The sequence below is a fragment of the Zalophus californianus genome, chromosome 1 (genome assembly GCF_009762305.2).
Source record: "Zalophus californianus isolate mZalCal1 chromosome 1, mZalCal1.pri.v2, whole genome shotgun sequence".
Taxonomy (NCBI): Eukaryota; Metazoa; Chordata; class Mammalia; order Carnivora; family Otariidae; genus Zalophus; species Zalophus californianus.
Window position 1 is genome coordinate 68859003 of NC_045595.1, and position 21989 is coordinate 68880991.

The following is a 21989-nucleotide window of genomic DNA, read 5'->3' on the forward strand; positions in this document are numbered from 1 at the left end:
CTCTCCTTCCCCTACCCAGGGAGAAATCTGGAAGTGCATTTTCTTGAACTGGTGAACCATAGATGTTTTTCATGCAAAGCCGAGGGGGCATGAGTGAGCCACCCAGTTTCTAGAAAACTGGGATTATCAAAGGACGCATACCGAATCTCTAGGCTCCTCTCCCTGCTCAGCGTCTAGAATGCTCCAATCATTCTTCCTAATCCTGGAGAAGAGGGAGTGTAGCTCAAGAGCCCCTGGATCCTGGGGTCCCAAACAGACTAGGTTTTGCGACTGACAAAACCCAAAGGCAGAGAAATGAGTGGTGGTGAAACAAGAAAGGAATTTATTTCAGTGAGCGACTAATGTCTCAAAGACTGTCTCCAAAATGCCAAAAATACTTCCAGGTTTATTTGAGGAAAATGTGGGACAAAGTCGGTGGGTACGTGCAGTTAGGCAGTGAAGGTTAAAAGCCATCAAAGTCTTGGAATCAATCACCGGTAGGGTCTTGCTGCCTCAGGGCAGTTCTTGTTGCTTGAAGGGGTAGTTTTGGTTCCCATCAGGGGATACTTGGCTCTATGGATCTTCTTCCTGAGCCAAGAGACAAGCTGGAAAGAAGAACCCAACTAAAAAGTTTGAGGTCAAAATGGAGGCAGCCAAAGTCCTCTTTCAGGAGGACAGTTCTTACATAGAACAGTATCAAAGCTTGGCTTTGATACAAAGAAGCTACTAGCTTGGCTAGTAGAAGCCATGCCTCTGAAGCTATTCTCAGGAGTATTAGAACCTTCACGGTAAAACAGAGCCTTCCCACACTGGCGACCTCCAAGAAGAGCCTCTTGGGATAAGGTGGAGACATTTGCTTGGCTTGCAAACATGCAATAAAGGCAAATCATGGTGGCTATCCCATTGGCAGGTCTAGCTGTGTAGTGGGGTGCTCTGAGAAGTCTTTGAGGATAGAGTGGTTCTGAAGACTGGCAGAGGAGAAGCTAAATGAAACATTCAACATTCCATTCAGCAAGCTTCTTTGCCTGTTTCCGTGTCTGTTAAGTGGGTATAATAGTGATACCACCCTCAAAGGACTGTTGAGGCTTAGTAATTAAATGAGTCAATGGATTAACAAAGTATTTACAGTAGTGCCTGGCACACATTAAGTGCTTGCGGGTTGTTTTCTAATTGTGTTTTTTGGTTTCGAAGATACAAGTGCTGCTGGGACTTCCAAGATGTGGCACACTTTAGGGAAAGGGCTATTAACATTTAGCCTTAGACCCTTTTCCCACGCTTTACCTGGATATGTGTTCCAGGCCCAGCCTGGAAACAGATTTCAGCTAAGGGCCCAGCAGCCTTCCCTGTGAATAGTGGGTCCTTCATATTAAGTTGAAGGAAACAGGCAAAGAAGCTTGCTTCTGCTCACACAGCTAAGAAGTGGTACAGCCAGGTTTCCGGACCTACGTAGTCCATGCTCTCCACCAATACACAGTTGGCTACTCAGGTGATGGGCCCCACACCCCCTCACTGCCCCGCAGCCACAGAACCTAGGCAGCTTTGGCAGTGGTCCCTTTAGGACCTGGAAGAGCAGCCAGGAGGGGAAAACGCCAGGGAACCCTGGGTGATTCCCGGGATTGCAACCGTTCTGTGGCCTAGGCTGGCCGGACGACATCCCCCGGAGGGGCTACCGAGAGAGGGCGCTGCAGGACCGGAGCCTAGAGCCCGCAACTCTGGCGCAGTCTCGGAGAGTAGGGATAGTGGCGGTAGCACCTGGGCTAGGGAACCACAGAGACGAGCACGTTTTCAGGTTCCTAGAGAGGAAGGGAAACTGCCCTACGGGCTTCCGGCGGAGCGTGTCCTAAGCTTTCCCGGGAGCGCTAGTTCGCCGCTTTTCCACGCGTTCCCAGCGTCTGCGGCGCGCCGCGTTAGCGGTCGCTTGGGCTCCGGGTCCGGCTAACGGGGTCACATCCCGTCGGCGTTCTCCAGTACCCGGTTCCCCAATCCCTGTGCCTCTGGGGTGAGGGGGTACCGGGACAGAAGGGGCCCCCGGCGGACAGACGGCATTTGCCGGGTGCCCGGCCGCAGCAGCCCTACCCGTGCCTCTTTATTTTCTCTTCAGTCTCACCTCGAACCCCAACGGCGCTCTGTGAAGTGGGGACCCCAGCCATGCTCCAGATCACGTGGTGCCAGGTGAGCGAGCATCCTCTCTGCTCCGTTGCCCTCCTTACCCGCCCTCCCACCCTTAGATGTCAAGAGAGAGCAGATGTCGGTCGCTTTATCGGGGTTTAAGCTCGAGCACAGGGGAGCAGCACAAAGGAAAGAATCCTCAGGCTTACTCTCCGAGGAGAGGTCAAGGAGAATTTTGTAAAGATCCTTAGGTGGAAAGAGAGTGCGGTCTAAGCAAGTAGAGGCGGGGATTTATTCGCACCTACACACTTAGAGGTCATGTTTCTTCATGCATCTCTTGCGTAATGAATTTGTTAAATCTCCAGCCCTGGGCATGATTTTTAGTATTGTAATGAGGGAAAAAGTCGTGAAAGTTCAGCGCTCGGGTCGATCTTGGAGGAGACTGGTTTGGACCGGTCGGGGCTTCCTCCTTAGCCGGTGCTTTGCTCTGCAAGTTAAGTGATAATAACCAGTAGGGGGCGCCTGGGTGGCTCAGTCGTTAGGTGTCTGCCTTCGGCTCAGATCATGATCCCAGAGTCCTGGGATCGGGCCCCGCATCGGGCTCCCTGCTCCGCGGAAAGCCTGCTTCTCCCTCTCTCACTCCCCCTGCTTGTGTTTCCTCTCTCGCTGTGTCTCTCTCTGTCAAATAAATAAAATCTAAAAAAAAAAAAAAAAAGAAAAGGCCAGAAGGCAGCAGGGAGTTTCAGAGGTGCACATGGGACTTGTTCCCGAGGTTCCTGTTTCACAGGCTTGTGGCTTTCATTGTGTGGCTGTCACTATCAGTTGTGGGAGGAGGAGCTGAGAGGGATGGAGAGATGAGAATGCCCAAACTAAGATACAGTCAGGATAGAAAGGCAGGTGTGGGGGATTGATTGGGATAGAGTTGAAATCAAGGCTGAAAAGTAGAAATCTGCATCACTGCGTACAGCGAAGACCTTTTTCACCTCTGTCCACAAGATTGGAGCAGTCTTTCCTTGGGTAAAGTAATTCTGGTATTTTTTTTGGTAGACCCTATTGGATTTTTTACGTAGACATGCCATCTACAAATAAAGACATTTTACTTCTTACTGTCTGGATACCTTTTATTTCTTTTTCTTGCCTAACTGCACTGGCTAGAACCTTCATTTAATGTTGAGTACAGGTGGTGAGGGCAGATATCCTTATCTCATTTGTGATCCTAAGGTGAAAGCATTCAATATTTTACCATTAAGTATGATCTCCATCATAGGTTTTGTTTTGTTTTGTAAATGCCCTTTATCAGATTGAGGATGTTCAATGCCTAGCTTGCTGAGGATTTTTATTAAGAATGGATGTTGGATTTTGACAAATGCTTTTTCTATATTGGTTTAGAGGATTATATGATTTTTCTGTTTTAGTTTCTTACTGTGGTGAATTACATTAATTTTTCAAATGTTCAACCAACCTTGTACTCCTTGGATAAAAACCACTTGGTCATGATGTGTTATTCTTTTACTATATTTTCGATTCTCTTTTGTTAAAATTTTGTTTAGAATTTTTGCATCTATGTTTGTAAGAGGTATGGGTCTGCAGTTTTCTTTTCTTGTCATCTCTTTGTCCCATTGAATGAGTTGGGAAGTATTCTGCCCTCTTCAATATTTTGGAAGAATTTTTGTAGAACTGATTACATTTCTTCCTTAAATGTTTGGTAGAATTTACCAAAACCACTTAGGTATGGAGTTTTCTTTCTGTTAAGTTTTAAAATAGAGTTTCAGTTCCTTTGGTAGATATAGGGCTATTCTATTTCTCTTTGAATGAGTGTTGGTAATTTGTCTATTTTGTGTGCCTGGGGGGCTCAGATGGTTAAGCATCTGCCTACAGCTCAGGTCATGATCTCGAGGTCCTGGGATTGAGCCCCACATTGGTCTCCCTGCTGAGCGGGGAGCCTGCTTCTCCCTCTCCCTCTGCCTGCCACTCCCCCTGCTTGTGCTCTCTGGCTCTCTAATAAAAAATATAAACAAAAAAAAAAAACCTTAAAAAAAAGAAATTTGTCTATTTTATCTCAGTTGTAGACATTAATGGTATAAAGTTGTTCAGAATATTTCCTTATTATCCTTTTATTATCTGCAGTGATGTCACCTTTTTTAGAACTAATTTTGCTAGTTTATTTCTTCTCTTTTTTCTGATTAATCTGACCAGAGATTTATAAGTTGCATTTATCTTCACAAAGAACCAGTTTTTGGTTTTGGTGATTTTCTCTATTGTTTCTTGTCTATTTTATGTCACTGGCTTCCATTTCGATCTTTATTTTGTTCTACTTAGTTTTTGTTAAATTTGCTGTTCTTTTTCTAGATTCTAAAGGTGAATCTGAGGTCACTGATTGAAGACCTTTTTTACTTTTAAATTTTGTTACACAGGCATTTAATACTATAAATGTCTTCCTAAATACTGCTTTAGCATCATCCCTAATTTTGGTACATTGTGTTTTCATTTTCCTTCAGTTCAAAACACTTTCTGCATTCCTTTCTATTTTATTCTTTGATCTATGTGTTAATTAAGAGTGTGTTCTTTAGTTTATAAATATTTGGGAATTTTCCATGTGTTTTCTCTGTTACTTCTAATTTAATTCTGTTGTGGTTAGTGAACATTCTTTGTATGACTTGATTTCTTCTTTTATGATCCAGAATATGGTCTGCTTTACAAAGTGTTCCTTGGACACCTGAGAAGAATGTGGATTTTGCTGTTGTTGGGTGTTCTGTAAATGTCCATTAAGTCAAGTTGGGTAATAGTATTATTAATGTTTGCTATATCCTTGTTGAGAGGGGTTATTGAAATTTCCAGCTATAATTATGGATTTATTTGTCTGTTTCTTTTGCAGTTTCATTAGTTTTTGCTTCATGTATTTTGAAGCTCTGTTACTAACTTCATAAACATGTAGAATTGTCATGATGACCTAATCCCTTTATGGTTATAAATGACTTTATCTCTTAATATTCTTTGTTCTGGGGCGCCTGCGTGGCTCAGTTGGTTAAGCCTCTGACTTCAGTTCAGGTCATGATCTCAGGGTCCTGGGATTGAGCCTGTGTTGGGCTCTGAGCTCAGCAGGGAGTCTGAGGATTCTCTCCTCCTCTCCCTCTCCCTCTACCCCTCCCCGCACTCTCTCTGAAATAAATAATCTTTAAAAAAATATTCTTTGCTCTGAAATCTACATTGCCTTAAATTAATATAGCCACTCCAGCTTTTTCTTTGACTAGTATATATTTTATTTACATCTTTTTGCTTTTAACTTATTGTCTTTACATGTAATATGCATTTCTTGAAGGCAGCATATAGTAGGCCCTTGCTTTTTAGAAAATCTAATCTGATAATGTTTACCTGTTGGGATGTTTAGATTTATGTATTTTGGCATAATTATTGATATGGTTAGATTTGAGTCTGTCATCTTTGTAATTGTTTTCTAATTGTCCTTTCTTTGTTCCCTTTTCTCCTGATTTTCCACCTTCTTTAGGACTAATGGTGTGTTTTGTTCCATGTTTTACTCTTTGTTGGCTATATATAAACTATAACTTTGTGTTACTGTTTTAGAGATTGCTGTAGGGTTTGTAGTGTGCATCTTTAATTTATCAATCTACCTTCAGTTACTTGTCCATTAGGCTTTTCAAGGTTCTCTCATAGCTCCCTGATGGCTCTGTCCTTTTGGCTTTCAGGCTTTTTCTCTGTTTCCTTTTGGTTGGTTTTTATTGCTAAGCCTTCAAGTTCACAAGTTGTTTTTTTCTTTTTCTGCAATGTCAGATTTGCTGTCAATCCCATGAATTATATTTTTCATCTCAGACATTGCAGTTTTCATATCTAGAAGGTTGATTTGGGCCTTAAAAAATACATCTTTGGGGTGCCTGGGTGGCTCAGGCAGTTAAGTGTCGGATTCTTGATTTCTGCTCAGGTCATGATCTCAGGATAGTGAGATCCAGATGCATCAAGATCGAGCCAAGTGTAGGGCTCCACACTCAACTGGGAGTCTGCTTGAGATTCTCTCGCTCTCCCTCAACCCATCCCCCCCAGCTCACGTGCGTACACGTGTTGTCTCTCTCTCAAATAAGTAAATCTTTAATATATATCTTCCTTGTCTCTAGTTAACTTTTGAACATTTGGAGTGCATTTATAATAACTGCTTTAAGGTCCACTCTGCTAATGCTAACATCTGTCAGTTCTGGGTTGGTTTTGATTGACTGGTCTCATCATAGGTCACGTATTCCTGCTTCTTTGAATGCCTAGTAATCTATGATTGAATGCCAGATATTGTAAATTTTACCTTGTTTGATTCTAGATTTTTTTATAGTCCTCAAAATATTCTTTTTTTTTTTTTTTTAAAGATTTTATTTATTTGACAAGGACACAGTGAAAGAGGGAACACAAGCAGAAGGAATGGGAGAGGGAGAAGCAGGCTTCCCACTGAGCAGGGAGCCCGACGTGGGGCTCGATCCCAGGACTCTGGGATCATGACCTGAGCCAAAGGCAGATGCTTAACAACTGAGCCACTCAGGCGCCTCTCTCAAAATATTCTTAAAAAATTTTTTTTAAGATTTTATTTTTAAGTAATTTCTACCCAACATGGGGCTTGAACTTAAAACCTCAAGATCAAGGGGCCCCTGAGTGGCTCAGTCGGTTAAGCACCTGACTTCAACTCAGGTCATGATCCCAGGGTCCTGGGATCTAGCCCCACGTTGGGCTCCCTGCTCAGCGGGGAGTCTGCTTTTCCCTCTCCCTCTGCCTGCCTCTCTGCCTACTTGTGCGCGCGCGCTCTCTCTCTCTCTCTCTGTCAAATAAATAAATAAAATCTTAAAAAAAAGAAGAAACACCTCAAGATCAAGAGTTGCATGCTCTACTGACTGAGCCAGCCAGATGCCCCTCCCCCAAGTATTCTGGAATCTTCTCTGGAATAAGGTTCAGTTTACTTGGAAACAATTTGATCCGTTCTGGCCCTGATATTTATGATTTGCTAGTAGAACCTGGAGTGGTGCTCAGCCTAGGAATAATTATTCTCCACTACTGAGGCAAGAGTTTCCTGAGAGCTCTGTCCAATGGCCTATGAATTATGAAATTTTCCAGTGTGGATAGTGGAAATAGGCACCGTTTCTGGCCCTGTGTGAACGCCAGGCATTGTGCCCTTCAGTCCTTTCAAATGATCCTTTCTCTGGCTTTGGGTAGTTACCACACACCTGTGCCCTGGTCATTCTGTTGAATACTCTAGGGAGCCCTCTGCAGGGAATTAGGTTTCTCTGTACACCTCTCTTCTCTATGGTATTCTGTCCCGAACTCGGCTGTCTTGGTCTCCTCAGAATACACCAGGGAATCGGCCGGGCTCTGCCTCATCTCCCCCTCCCTGTCTTGCAGCCTGGAAACTCTTTCAAGGTAGTAAACTTGGCAACTCATAGGGCTCACCTCTTTATTTCCCGTCCCTCTGGGATTGTTGTCCTTCATTGCTGTCACCCAGTATCTGATAACTTGTTTTGTGTAATTTGTCTTGGTTCGGGCAGAATAACCCCAATCCCTTTAACTCCATCTGAACGAGAAGCAGAAGTTTTCACTCAGCATTTTTATTTTTTATTTATTTTTTATTGTTATGTTAATCGCCATGCATTACATCATTAGTTTTTGATGTAGTGTTCCGTGATTCATTGTTTGCGTATAACACCCAATACTCCATGCAGAACGTGCCCTCTAACACCCATCAGCAGGCTAACCCAACCCCCCATCCCCCTCCCCTCTAGAACCCGCAGTTTGTTTTTCAGAGTCCATCATCTCTAATGGTTCCTCTCCCCCTCCGATTCCCCCCCTTCATTCTTCCCCTCCTGCTATCTTCTTCTTTTTTTAACATATGTTGCATTATTTGTTTCAGAGGTACAGATCTGTGATTCAACAGTCTTGCACAATTCACAGCGCTCACCATACATACCCTCCCCAATGTCTATCACACTGCCACCCCATCCCTCCCACCCGCCCCCCACTCCAGCAACCCTCAGTTTGCTTCCTGAGATTAAGAATTCCTCATATCAGTGAGGTCATATGATACATGTCTTTCTCTGATTGACTTATTTCGCTCAGCATAACACCCTCCAGTTCCATCCACGTCATTGCAAATGGCAAGATCTCATTCCTTTTGATGGCTGCATAATATTCCATTGTATATATATACCACATATTCTTGATCCATTCATCTGTCGTTGGACGTCTTGGCTCTTTCCACAGTTTGGCTATTGTGGACATTGCTGCTGTAAACATCGGAGTGCACATACCCATTCAGATCCCTACATTTGTATCTTTGGGTTAAATACCCAGTAGTGCAATTGCTGGATCGTATGGTAGCTCTATTTTCAACTGTTTGAGGAACCTCCATACTGTTTTCCAGAGTGGTTGCACCAGCTTGCATTCCCACCAACAGTGTAGGAGGGTTCCCCTTTCTCCGCATCCCCGCCAACATCTGTCATTTCCTGACTTGCTAATTTTAGCCATTCTGACGGGTGTGAGGTGGTATCTCATTGAGGTTTTGGTTTGGATTTCCCTGATACTGAGCGATGTTGAGCACTTTTTCATGTGTCTGTTGGCCATGTGGATGTCTTCTTTGGAAAAATGTCTGTTCATGTCTTCTGCCCATTTCTTGATTGGATTATTTGTTCTTTGGGTGTTGAGTTTGATACGTTCTTTATAGATTTTGGATATTAGCCTTTTATCTGATACGTCATTTGCAAATATCTTCTCCCATTCTGTCGGTTGTCTTTTGGTTTTGTTGATTGTTTCTTTTGCTGTGCAAAAGCTTTTTGTCTTGATGAAATCCCAATAGTTCATTTTTGCCCTGGCTTCCTGTGCCTTTGGTGATGTTTCTAGGAAGAAGTTGCTGTGGCTGAGGTCGAAGAGGTTGCTACCTGTGTTCTCCTTTAGGATTTTGATGGACTCTGTCTCACATTTGGTCTTTCAACCATTTGGAGTCTATTTTTGTGTGTGGTGTAAGGAAATGGTCTCATTTCATTCTTCTGCATGTGGCTGTCCAATTTTCCCAACACCATTTGTTGAAGACACGTTTTTCCATTGGACATTCTTTCCTGCTTTGTCAAAGATTAGTTGACCATAGAGTTGAGGGTCCATTTCTGAGCTCTCTGTTCTGTTCCATTGATCTATGTGTCTGTTTTTGTGCCAGTACCATACTGTATTGATGATGACAGCTTTGTAGTAGAGCTGGAAGTCCAGAATTGTGATGCCACCAGCTTTGCCTTGCTTTGCTTTTTCAACATTCCTCTGGCTATTCGGGGTCTTTTCTGGTTCCATACAAATGTTAGGATTATTTATTCCATTTCTTTGAAAAAAGTGGATGGTATTTTGATGGGGATTGCATTGAATGTGTAGATTGCTCTGGGTAGCATTGACATCGTCACAATATATTTCTTCCAATCCATGAGCCTGGAACCTTTTCCATTTCTTTGTGTCTTCCTCAGTTTCTTTCATGAGTATTTTATAGTTTTCTGAGTACAGATCCTTTGCCTCTTTGGTTAAATTTATTCCTAGGTATCTTATGGTTTTGGGTGCAATCGTAAACGGGATTGAATCCTTAATTTCTCTCTCTTCTGTCTTGTTGTTGGTGTATAGGAATGCCACTGGTTTCTGTGCATTGATTTTATATCCTGCCACTTTACTGAATTCCTGTATGAGTTCTAGCAGTTTTGGGGTGGAGTCTTTTGGGTTTTCTACATAAAGTATCGTATCATCTGTAAAGAGTGAGAGTTTGACTTCTTTGCCAATTCGGATGCCTTTTATTTCTTTTTGTTGTCTGATTGCTGTGGCTAGGACTTCAAATACTATGTTGAATAGCAGTGGTGAGAGTGGACATTCCTGCCACGTTCCTGACCTTAGGGGGAAAGCTCTCAGCTTTTCCCCATTGAGAATGATATTGGCTGTAGGTTTTTCATAGATGGCTTTTATGATATTGAGGTATGTACCCTCTATCCCTATACTCTGAAGAGTTTTGATCAAGAAAGGATGCTGTACTTTGTCAAATGCTTTTTTTGCATCTATTGAGAGGATCATATGATTCTTGTTCTTTCTTTTGTTAATGTATTGTATCATGTTGATTGATTTGTGGTTGTTGAACCAGCCTTGCAGCCCAGGGATAAATCCCACTTGGTCGTGGTGAATAATCCTTTTAATGTACTGTTGGATCCTATTGGCTAGTATTTTGGTGAGAATTTTTGCATCCATGTTCATCAAGGATATTGGTGTATAATTCTCCTTTTTGATGGGGTCTTTGTCTGGTTTGGGGATCAAGGTAATGGTGGCCTCATAAAACGAGTTTGGAAGTTTTCCTTCCATTTCTATTTTTTTGGAACAGTTTCAGAAGAATAGGTATTAATTCTTCTTGAAATGTTTGGTAGAAATCCCCTGGAAGCCATCTGGCCCTCGGCTTTTGTTTGTTGGGAGATCTTTGATGACTGCTTCAATTTCCTTAGTGGTTATAGGTCTGTTCAAGTTTTCTGTTCCTTCCTGGTTCAATTTTGGTAGTTGATACATCTCTAGGAATGCATCCATTTCTTCCAGGTTACCTATTTGCTGGCATATACTTGCTCATAATATGTTCTTACAATTGTTTGTATTTCTTTGGTGTTGGTTGTGTTCTCTCCTCTTTCATTCATGATTTTGTTGATTGGGTCCTTTCTCTTTTCTTTTTGTTAAGTCTGGCCAGGCGTTTATCAATCTTGTTAATTCTTTCAAAGAACCAGCTCCTAGTTACGTTGATCTGTTCTACTGTTCTTTTGGTTTTTATTTCATTGATTTGTGCTCTGATCTTTATGATTTCTCTTCTGCTGGGTTTAGGCTTTATTTGCTGTTTTTTCTCTAGCTCCTTTAGGTGTAGGGTTAGGTTGTGTATTTGAGACCTTTCTTGTTTCTTGAGAAAGGCTTGTATTGCTATATACTTTCCTCTTAGGACTGCCTTTGCTGCATCCCAAAGATTTTGAACAGTTGTGTTTTCATTTCCGTTGGTTTCCATGAATTTTTTAAATTCTTCTTTAATTTCCTGGTTGACCCATTCATTCTTCAGTAGGATGCTCTTTAGCCTCCATGTATTTGAGTTCTTTCCGACTTTCCTCTTGTGATTGAATTCTAGTTTCAAAGCATTGTGGTCTGAAAATATTCAGGGAATGATCCCAGTCTTTTGGTACCGGTTGAGACCCGATTTGTGACCTAGGATGTGACCTATTCTGGAGAATGTTCCATGGCCACTAGAGAAGAATGTGTATTCCGTAGCTTTGGGATGGAATGTTCTGAATATGTCTGTGAAGTCCATTTGGTCCAGTGTGTCATTTAAAGTCTTTATTTCCTTGTTGATCTTTTGCTTAGATGATCTGTCCATTTTAGTGAGGGGGGTGTTAAAGTCCCCCACTATTATTGTATTGTTGTCAATGCGTTTCTTTGCTTTTGTTATTAATTGCCTTATATAATTGGCTGCTCCCATGTTAGGGGCATAGATATTTACAATTGTTAGATCTTCTTGGTGGACAGACCCTTTAAGTAGGATATAGTGTCCCTCCTCTCTCTTATTACAGTCTTTGGTTTAAAATCTGATTTGTCTGATATAAGGATTGCCACCCCAGCTTTCTTTTGGTGTCCATTAGCATGGTAAATGGTTTTCCACCCCCTCACTTTCATTCTGTGGGTGTCTGGGTCTAAAATGAGTCTCTTGCAGACAGCATATCGATGGGTCTTGTTTTTTATTCATTTATTCATTTATTTATTTATTTTTAAAGATTTTATTTTATTATTTATTTGAGAGAGAGAGAATGAGAGATAGAGAGCACGAGAGGGAAGAGGGTCAGAGGGAGAAGCAGACTCCCCGCAGAGCAGGGAGCCTGATGCGGGACTCGATCCCGGGACTCCAGGATCATGACCTGAGCCGAAGGCAGTTGCTTAACCAACTGAGCCACCCAGGTGCCCGGGTCTTGTTTTTTAATCCAGTCTGATAGCCTGTGTCTTTTGATTGGGGCATTTAGCCCGTTTACATTCAGGCTAACTATTGAAAGATGTGAATTTAGTGCCATTGTATTGCCTGTAAAGTGACTGTTACTGTATATTGTCTGTGTTCCTGTCTGGCCTATGCTGCTTTTAGGCTCTCTCTTTGCTTAGAGGACCCCTTTCAATATTTCTTGGGAGGGCTGGTTTCGTGTTTGCAAATTCCTTTAGTTTTTGTTTGTCCTGGAAGCTTTTTATCTCTCCTTCTATTTTCAGTGACAGCCAAGCTGGATATAGTATTCCAGGCTGCATATTTTTCTCATTTAGTGCTCTGAATGTATCATGCCAGTCCTTTCTGGCCTGCCAGGTCTCTGGGGATAGGTCTGTTGCCAATCTAATGTTTCTACCCTTGTAGGTTACATATCTCTTCTCCCGAGCTACTTTCAGGATTTTCTCTTTGTCTCTGAGACTCGTAAGTTTTACTATTAGATGTCGGGGTGCTGACCTATTTTTATTGATTTTGAGAGGGGTTCTCTGTGCCTCCTGGATTTTGATGCCTGTTTCCTTCCCCACATTAGGGAAGTTCTCTGTTATAATTTGCTCCAATATACCTTCTGCCCCCCTCTGTCTTCTTCTTCTGGGATCCCAAGTATTCTAATGTTGTTTTGTCTTATGGTATTGCTTATCTCTTGAACTCTGCCCTCGTGGTCCAGTAGTTGTTTCTCTCTCTTTTTCTCAGCTTCTTTATTTTCCATCATTTGGTCTTCTATATCGCTGATTCTCTCTTCTGTCTCATTTATCCTAGCAGTTAGTGCCCCCATTTTTTTTTTAAAGATTTTATTTGTTTATTTGACAGAGAGAGGCACAGTGAGAGAGGGAACACAAGCAGAGGGAGTGGGAGAGGGAGAAGCAGGCCCCCACGCGATGTGGGGCTCGATCCCAGGACCCTGGGTTCATGACCTGAGCCGAAGGCAGATGCTTAATGACCGAGCCACCCAGGTGCCCCAGTGCCCCCATTTTTGATAGCACCTCATTAATAGCCTTTTTGATTTCGACTTGGTTAGATTTTAGTTCTTTTATTTTTCCAGAAAGCCTTTCTCTAATAACTTCCATGCTTTTTTCAAGCTCAGGTAGTATCTTTAAAATCATGATTCTGAACTCTAGGTCCGACGTTGTACTAATGTCCGTATTGAGTAGGTCCCTGGCAGTTGGTACTACTTCTTGTTCTTTTTGTTGATGTGATTGTTTCAGTCTTGTTATTTTGTCCAGAGGAGAATAGATGAGTGAGAGAACAAAAGGCTAACAGGGTTATAGTGTCCCCAGAAAATATACTCTAAAGAAATCAGAAAAGACCTGAAACCAGGGGAAACGAAAGGGAAAGAAAGAAAAAAGAAAAAGAAAAAAAAGATAAAAACAAACAAAAACAGAACAAAACAAAAACAGAATATGATGAAATATGTTCAGGCTGGTGCATAGATCAGTGCCATACACTAGATTTTGGGTGTATTTTGGTTTGTTAGAAGAAAGTGCCTCCCAAAATTTTAAAGAAAAACTTATATATGTACAAAAAAAGGGTTGATACTATGAAGGGATGGAATATGACTGTAAAGAGGAAAATTATAAAAAATTTTATGAAAGGAATTGATAAGTTGTTTGAAAAAAGAAGGAAGAGTTTTTAAAAAAAGAAAAAAGGGAGAGAATGCGATCAGGCAGGAGTTAGAACAAATCCATACACTAGTGATTTAGGGCATATTTTGATCTGTTAGAAGGAACTGTATCTCAAAATTTTAAAGGGAGAACAACTTATATATATGCCAAAAATAAGGGTAACTACTATGAATGGATAGAATATGACTCTAAAAATGAAAAATAAAAATGTTTTTTAAAAAAGGAATTGATAAGATGTTGGTTGAAAAAGGGGAAAAAAAATTCAGAAAAAAAGACAGTTAAAAAAAATTAACTTTGAAAGACTAAAGAATCATGGTAAAACCATGAATTCTATGTGCAGTATTCTCCTAGCCCTGGAGTTCTGCCATTCTCATTGATCGGTAAACTTGGTGTTGGCTGGCTGTTCTTGCCGATCTTCTGGGGGAGGGGCCTGTTGCCGTGGTTCCCAGATGTCTTTGCTGGAGGCGGAATTGCCCGGCACTTGCCTGGTCCGGGCTGAATAATCTGCTCGGGTTTGCTCCCGGGAGCTTTTGTTCCCTGCAAGCTTTCCGTACAGCTTTGGAGGATGAGAGTGAAAATGGTGGCCTCCCAATCTCTGCCCTGGAGGGGCCTAGAACTTAGGGCCCCGCTCCTCAGTGCGCCCGCAGAGAAAAGCAGTCACTCTGGTCTCCCCGGTGTCCGGCCGCACTCCGTGCTCACCTGGCCTATGACCGAGCATTTCTATCTCTGGCACCCGACCCCGTGTGGAGTCTCCAAACCCAGCAGATCCCTGCAGTGCTTTTCCGTGCCGCTCCTCCCGGGGGAGGAAGGGGAGTCTCCCCGGATCTGCCGCTTGTTGGGTCCCTGCTGGAGGAGCAGTGGCCCAACTGTGCCGCGGATCATGGTTTATGGCATCCCCGAGCTGAGAGCCCACTCCGCTACGTCTCTGCAGCCGGCTTCCCCGCTCCGATACCTGGGAGCTCTGTCGCACTCAGGCACCCCCGTCTTTCTGTGACCCCGAGGGTCCTGAGACCACACTGTCCCCCGAGGGTTCCACCCCCCCAACTTAGCCACTGTGGCGACGTCCCTCAGTGGAGCTGACTTCTGAAAGTTCCGATTTTGTGCTCCGCGGCTCTAGCACTTGCCAGAAGCGTCCGTCGGAGGTCCCCTCCCCCGCCGTCTATCCTCCCGAATATCGCCTCAGATTCACTTCTCCACATGTCCTACCTTCCAGAAAGTGGTCGCTTTTCTGTTCAGAGTTGTTGCTGTTCTTTTTTTCCATCTCCTGTTGAGTTCATAGGTGTTCAGAATGGTTTGATCCCTATCCAGCTGAATTCCTGAGACCAGATGAAATCCAGGTCTCCTACTCCTCCGCCATCTTGCTCCGCCCCTCTGTTTTTTATTTTTTAAATTAATCTATTTACTTGAGAGAGGAGAATCCCAAGCAGACTGCCTACTGAGTGTGGAGCCCGATGCAGGGCTGATCTCATGACACTGAGATCACCATCTGAGCAGAAATCAAGAGTCTGAGGCTTCGACTGAGCCACCCAGGTGCCCCTTCACTCAGCATTTTAAAAAACATTTCCCCATTTACTTTCACCATGTGGTCTGTTGTCATCTTGACTCCCCAGTCTGTGTGTGTGTGTGTGTGTGTGTGTGTGTGTGTGTGTGTGTGTGTGTGTGTGTGTGTTTTTCCTGCTCTGGAAGTGTTTAGGATTTTTTTTTTAATGTTCTCATTTTTCCAAGACTTCTCAGTGATATACCTTTGTGTAGGTATTTTTTATTTACTGCCCTAAATACTTGTGGGTCCTCTCTCCTCCTTGGTGCTTTTAAACAGATAGAATATTTTGCCAAGTTTTAATAAGCAGAGCACACTTAAAAAATCCTGGGCTCATCCTTGGTTTTGTATGATGATCAGCCTCCTTTTTGTTTGCTTCCCCCTCTGCCAGCAGTTAACATTCAGCTTTCTCTGCTTTTCTCATTTAGTTATCTACATTCATCCTTTCTGCCTTCTAAAATTCTCTGAACTCCCTGGTCTACTTTGACTCTTCTCCTCTTGGGCCATTGTATTGGTGTCACTTTAGTGGGATCAGGGCCGGAGTGGAGATCAGTACAAAAGTGTGGTGGGCTGTGTTTATACAGATGTTCCCTGTGCGTGTGCACAGAAAACCCATGGAAAGGAGCCAGAGTGACCAACGGGCACATAGAGCAGGGCCCGGCAGAGTCAACACAGAGGTCAGCAGAGGAAAGAAGGGCTGTTTGTGGGGATGACCACAAAGGGGTGCAGTGGGTCTTGGACTTTTCCTGTAGATGAGGGTGATGTTGGCTGAGGGCTGGCCCCCTTGGGGAGTTCGGGGCACTGGAGAACTGTCCTTGGCAATACCACCACACCCGGTAGGTCTCTGCCCCAATACTTAGGCTCCTCTGCCTTCACACAGGGCTTGAGCAGGAACCTGTTGTTTCAGGAGCCAGTGACCTTTGAGGACGTGGCCGTGTACTTCACCCAGAATGAATGGGTTATCCTGGACCCTTCACAGAGGGCTCTGTACCGGGAGGTGATGCTGGAGAATTATGCAAATGTGGCTTCCCTGGGTAAGGACTCTCTTCTCCCTGCTGTTGTCTGCCTCTGCCATTTGTGCATCCTGGCTACTTTCTTCCTTAGATATTGTGGCCTCTCTGATAACCCTCATGGGCAGTTGCTCCAAAGGCTGAGCTCCTCAGAGGCTGCTGGGTGGGGAGAGTTTTGGGTTCCCAGGTTTGGAAATCTGCTGTCCCTCTGGCCCTGGGAGGGACTCTGCCCCATGCATGAAGGGAAATGAAGAGCTCTTGGGAGCTCAGCAGAGCCCTTTGCCTCTGTCTTCCAAGTTCCCTGAAGAAGATCTGGGACTCCCTCATGCGAGTTGGGGGTTATTCCAGGACTCTGCCCCTGTTTGTGGGAATTTTCTGTCCTCTAAGATAGCACAGGCTGACTTGTCTTCATTTCCCTCCCTGGCTCAGTGAAGAAAGGTACAGACAGCCAAGAGGAGACCTCGCTTCCTGATTCCCTTTACTTTTTGTTCCTGTTTCTTTTCCCTGGGCAGCTTTTCTATTCACCAGACCTGTTCTGGTCTCCCAGCTAGAGCGAGGGGAACTGCCATGGGGCCTGGAACCCTGGGAGCCTGCAGGCAGGGAAGCCCTCAGAGGCATCTGTCCAGGTGAGCATGAGAACCTACCAGCTGTCTTTTTTGCTTAGCCTGCTTTCCTATTTTCACATTTGAATGTGTGTGAAGTGTTTCTTCTCTTGTGAGACTGTTTTCTTTTTTCTGGAATCATTACATGTGATTCTGCGTTCATGGTGGTAGCCCCTCTTAAATGAGGAAGGGCCAGTCTCTTTCAGGAAAGGCATGGCTGCAAGATTTCTGTGGATGTTCATCTTTGCCTCTCCACCTCACCACCTGCTAAGGGACACCATGTGACTGAGTGAGCAGCTCTTGAACCATGAAGGCTCTTTTGAGCCCTGTCTTGTGGAAAGTTTATTTTTCTGCCAGTTGGTTGTTGCAGAATTGAGGATGTCTACCACCTTAGAAGGAAAATAGGCTTCTGGGGCCTATCTAGCCATCCACATATTCACAGAGTATATTATTTCTATGGGAATTTTTTTTTTTTTTTTGAAGATTGTATTTATTTATTTATTTGACAGAGAGACATAGTGAGAGAGGGAACACAAGCAGGGGGAGTGGGAGAGGGAGAAGCAGGCTTCCTGCAGAGCAGGGAGCCCGATATGGGGCTCGATCCCAGGACCCTGGGATCATGACCTGAGCCAAAGGCAGACGCTTGATGACTGAGCCACCCAGGCACCCCTGGGAATTTTTTTTTTTTTTTTAAGTAAACCCTACACCCAATGTGGGGCTTGAACTTAAAATCCTGAGATCAGGAGTTGCATACTCTACTGACTCAGCCATCCAGGCTCCTCTCTGGGAAACTGAGTTATGAGTTCCCAAACACTTACTTAAATAAAAATAAAAAATAAAATAAAATTTTATGATTTAAAAAATTATTTAAAAAACTGAAAAAATTCTTTTTCGTAATGGAAATTTTCACACATAGGCAGACACCAGCACAACACACCCCATGATTCCCTTGCCTCAACACCCACCTGAAGCCTGTAATTTTTCCCCTACAGACACTTAAAAAAACTTTGATTTTAACATATAAAAGAAAGGTGAATGGCTTCCTCATTTTGAAAGGTATTGATCTGAGAATTAAAAATAACAAGTGTATTTTTTTTTTTTGCCTTTTTTACTTTGTTTCACCCCTATTCTGCCTGGAAAAATTTCATGTGCTCTTCAGACTCTTCTCAGAGAATGTCCATAAATAATGCCCAACTCCCCCCACTCCAAGCCTTGTGTTAAAGTTCTGCCTTTCCCAGGACTTCAGCCTATCTGGGTAAAGAGCATTTTTTAAACAGTTTGCTTGTAAACACAAGAGGTTGCCACGGCCCAGTGCTGAAGATTATATTAGCCTGCAAAAGGCCTTAATAGGAGAGGGAAAATAGCTTTTGGTTTTCTCTATTTCACATTCCTGCTGTCATATTAAACTATATGCAGTGTACAGCAGTTTAGGAAAAGCACAAGTGTCATTACCAGGTCCTCCCTGAGGCTTATGTCCGTTCTTGGAAGGGTTCTTCACACGTGCAGTGAGTGCTCTTCTTTTTAGAAGCAAGCCTCCATGTCTTCCCCTTTCTTTGCCGCTGCTGTCGTGTTAGCCCACCATAGTCCTCTTAGCCATCACATTGGAGGCTGCTGCTTTACTAGCATCAGCTTGATGACAGAGACCATTCTCTTTTCAAAGATTATGACTTGGATAATGTAAAAAATAAGCAGCTTTTAAGGAATCAATTGTGGGACCCTTTGTAGTTCGAGCTGCTTGACCTGCCCCTTCTTCAGTCTGGTGGTCTTCCTCTGACCTTGGGGTCTGTAGTCATCATTTTTCCATACCTTCTTACCTCACCCCTTCACTTGGGAGAAAGCGGTTGGTCTTTCCCCCCTAGTAGGTAACAGTCTTGGCTGTTTTCCCATCTTTACACTCTTTATGGGAATGCCTCCCGGCCTTGCTGGCCACCCACCCATAGTGTCTTCATTTCACTTGTGGGGCTCTGCTGTGTGGTGGTCTTCGGTAGCCATTTTGTGTGCCTATAGGAAAATAGCCACTTGATCCTTTTCCCCTTCAGCACTATCAGAGGCTGACACCTTTTTTTTTTTTTTTCCCTGTGATCTCAGGGGGTGAGACCAGAGCTGAGAAGGAAGAATCAACTCCAAAGGAACACATTTCTAAAGAAACGGAGTCCCACGGACTGACATTAGGAGGGCTGCCAGGGAATGTTCCCCAGCGCCTGGACTTTGGGAGCAGCCCAGAGCAGCAGCATGGTCACTGGGTAGCTAAGAAGGCCAAGTCAAACAGGAGAGATTTCACAGATGGGCCAGCCAGCCATCACGAGGCCTGCACTGTCGGGAGTGGGGAGCAATGTGAGAAATCTGGGGAAAACGTTAGTGTCAGCACGCAACTCAGTACGGATCAGACAGTTTCTAGTGGTCAGCTATCATACGAATGTAGAAAATGTGGCAGATACTTCAGTCGAGTGGCGGATTTTCAGGGATGTCACACTGGTGAAAGGTCTTTCAAATGCAAAGAATGTGGAAAAGCCTTCAGATACAACTCATTACTTATTCGGCATCAGGTAATTCATACTGGAAAGAAACCATTTAAATGTAAAGAATGTGGGAAAGGTTTAAGTTCAGACACGGCCTTGATTCAGCATCAGAGAATCCACACTGGAGAGAAGCCCTATGAATGTAAGGAGTGCGGCAAGGCCTTCATCAGCAGTTCTGTTTTCCTCCAGCACCAGAGGTTCCACACTGGGGAGAAACTCTATGAATGTAACGAATGTTGGAAGACTTTCAGTTGTAGCTCAAGCTTTATCGTCCATCAGCGAGTGCACACTGGGGAGAAGCACTATGAATGTAAAGAGTGCGGGAAACGGTTAAGCTCCCCCACAGCCTTGACTCAGCATCAGCGCATTCACACCGGGGAGAAACCTTTTGAATGTAAGGAGTGTGGGAAGGCCTTCAGTCAGAAAATCACCCTGGTCCAGCACGAGCGAGTTCACACTGGTGAGAAACCGTACGAATGTGAGGTGTGTGGGAAAACCTTCAGTTGGTGTGGGCGATTCACTCTGCATCGGAAACTACACACACAGAAGATACCTGTGCAAGAGTAGGGTTGTCTGCAGCTGGGTGTGCTGTGCCTCCTTGTTTCTCCCCACTCCGTTCTTCGCCAGCACACTCTTTACAGTTAGAAAAGAAGAAACAAACCTCCAAACTCAGATGTACAAGGAAATGTAACTGGCTGATACTCTGTGGAGTTTGTGGTGTCCCTGAGTGCCCTGCAAGATGAATGAGGGATGTGCCTACATCAGAGGACACCGCTGTGAATTACCAAAACTCCAGGCTTTAAGAGGAGATCTTAAAAAGGTTCTAGAGAAAACAAAAGATCAGGTATAAGAATGCATTAGATTTCAGAACAGCAGTCTTGAAAGTTAGAGGACAGTGGTGTATTCCTGCAAAATTCTAAGGGAAAATAAGTTCCACCCAGTGTTTAGTACCCTCAAGTGAGAGCTTAGTATAAACTTAGATTTTGAACCTTTATCTCCCATGCATCCATTCTCAGGTGTGCAACACTACACAAGGGGTCAACCAGAAAGGAAACCCTATCACAATCTATATTAGGAGTCTTCTAGACTCAGAAACAGAGGGCCCTTGTCCATGTGGAGCCATCTGTATTTTGGAGGATATTCCTAGTAGGCTGCAAGTTTTCAGAGACCTACCTCAGGTGCAGTGCCCACCCACACTACTTACTCTGTAGTTACTTATTGCTCAGTTGTAGTCTGTGCCTTTGCGAAAGTTGGGGTATATATGTACCCTTTGAGTCAAATGCAAGGCCCTATTTATTCATCCATCTCATTGCTCTTCCAAGTGACCCTCACAGCAGGAAGCATTTCCTTGCAATTTCATTTAGTTCTATTTTACCATGGAAGAAGTGTCCGTTATTTTCTGTTACCAGTAGAGATGAGGGGAGATATAAACGTGTTCTGTTTTAGCATCCCCCTTTTGCAAGGTGCTTGACTTCGCCCACTGCAGGAAGCAGAGTAGTGGATAATATTACAGAGCCAGGCTGACTTTGGTATGAGCCCAGGTGTGTTACCTTGGTTAAGTACAGACCCTACTAATTTCCTTATCTGTAAAATCTGGATGACAGTCTACCTCAGGTTTGTGTTGAGGATTAATTGCATTAATACACATAGGAGTGCTTAGAACAATGGAACCTAATAAAAGTGTTACTTATTATAATACCATTGCTAAGTGTTGACTTATGTATACACCAGTGAAATAGTCACCATAGTCAAGATAATAAACAGAGCCATAACCCCCCAAAATTGCTTATGCCCCTTGGTAATCCCTCTCTCACAGCTTTGCACAGCAACTGCTGATCTGCTGTCACTTGGTTGAGTTTTGCTTTTCTAGGATTTTATATAAATATTCCATCATATGTATTCTTTCTGGTCTGTGTCTTTCAGCATAAATTATTTTGAGGTTTACCTATGTTACATATTCATTGTATCAGTGGTTCTTTTTTTTTTTTTTTGGCTGAGTAGTAGTCCACTATGGAAATACCAAATTTGTCTGTTCATCTCTTGATGGCCATTTGGGCTGTTTCCAGTTTTTGGTTATTACAAATAAAGCTGCTATGAACATTTGTGTTTAAGTCTTTGTAATGACATATGCTTTTATTTCTCTTGGGTAATTAAGAGGAGTGGAATGTCTGGGTCATAAGGTAGGTATATATTTACATTTTTATTTTTTTATTTTTTTAAAAGATTTTATTTATTTGACAGAGAGACAGCGAGAGCAGGAACACAAGCAGGGGGAGTGGGAGAGGGAGAAGCAGGCCTCCCGCGGAGCAGGGAGCCAGATGTGGGACTCGATCCTAGGACCCTGGGATCATGACCTGAGCCGAAGGCAGACGCTTAATGACTGAGACACCCAGGCGCCCTATATTTACATTTTTAAAAAAGATTTTATTTAAGAGGGAGAGACAGCATGTGCACACACAGGTGCGGGGTGGGGGGGGAGAGGGACAAGCAGACTCCCTGCGGATCAGGGACCCTGGACGCCCCAACGCAGGGCTCGATCCCAGGACCCTGGGATCATTACCTGAGCTGAAGTCAG

The 21989-nt window shown here is 43.6% G+C and overlaps 1 protein-coding gene across 3 annotated transcripts; it reads left to right on the top strand.

Moving 5' to 3' along the window:
* Window positions 1-1836: 1836 nt before the first annotated feature.
* ZNF620 (zinc finger protein 620) lies at window positions 1837-21514 on the top strand. Of its 3 annotated transcripts, none has more exons than XM_027584650.1 (4): window positions 1837-2151; window positions 16164-16317; window positions 16806-16919; window positions 18984-21514. In XM_027584650.1, the coding sequence occupies exons 1-4, from the start codon at window positions 2128-2130 to the stop codon at window positions 19979-19981; spliced, it is 1290 nt and encodes a 429-aa protein (XP_027440451.1). In that variant the 5' UTR covers window positions 1837-2127; the 3' UTR covers window positions 19982-21514. The 3 variants fall into 3 exon arrangements, with proteins under 3 accessions (XP_027440451.1, XP_027440452.1, XP_027440453.1); XM_027584651.1 differs by having other exon boundaries at window positions 16191-16317; XM_027584652.1 differs by lacking the exon at window positions 16806-16919.
* Window positions 21515-21989: the final 475 nt, after the last annotated feature.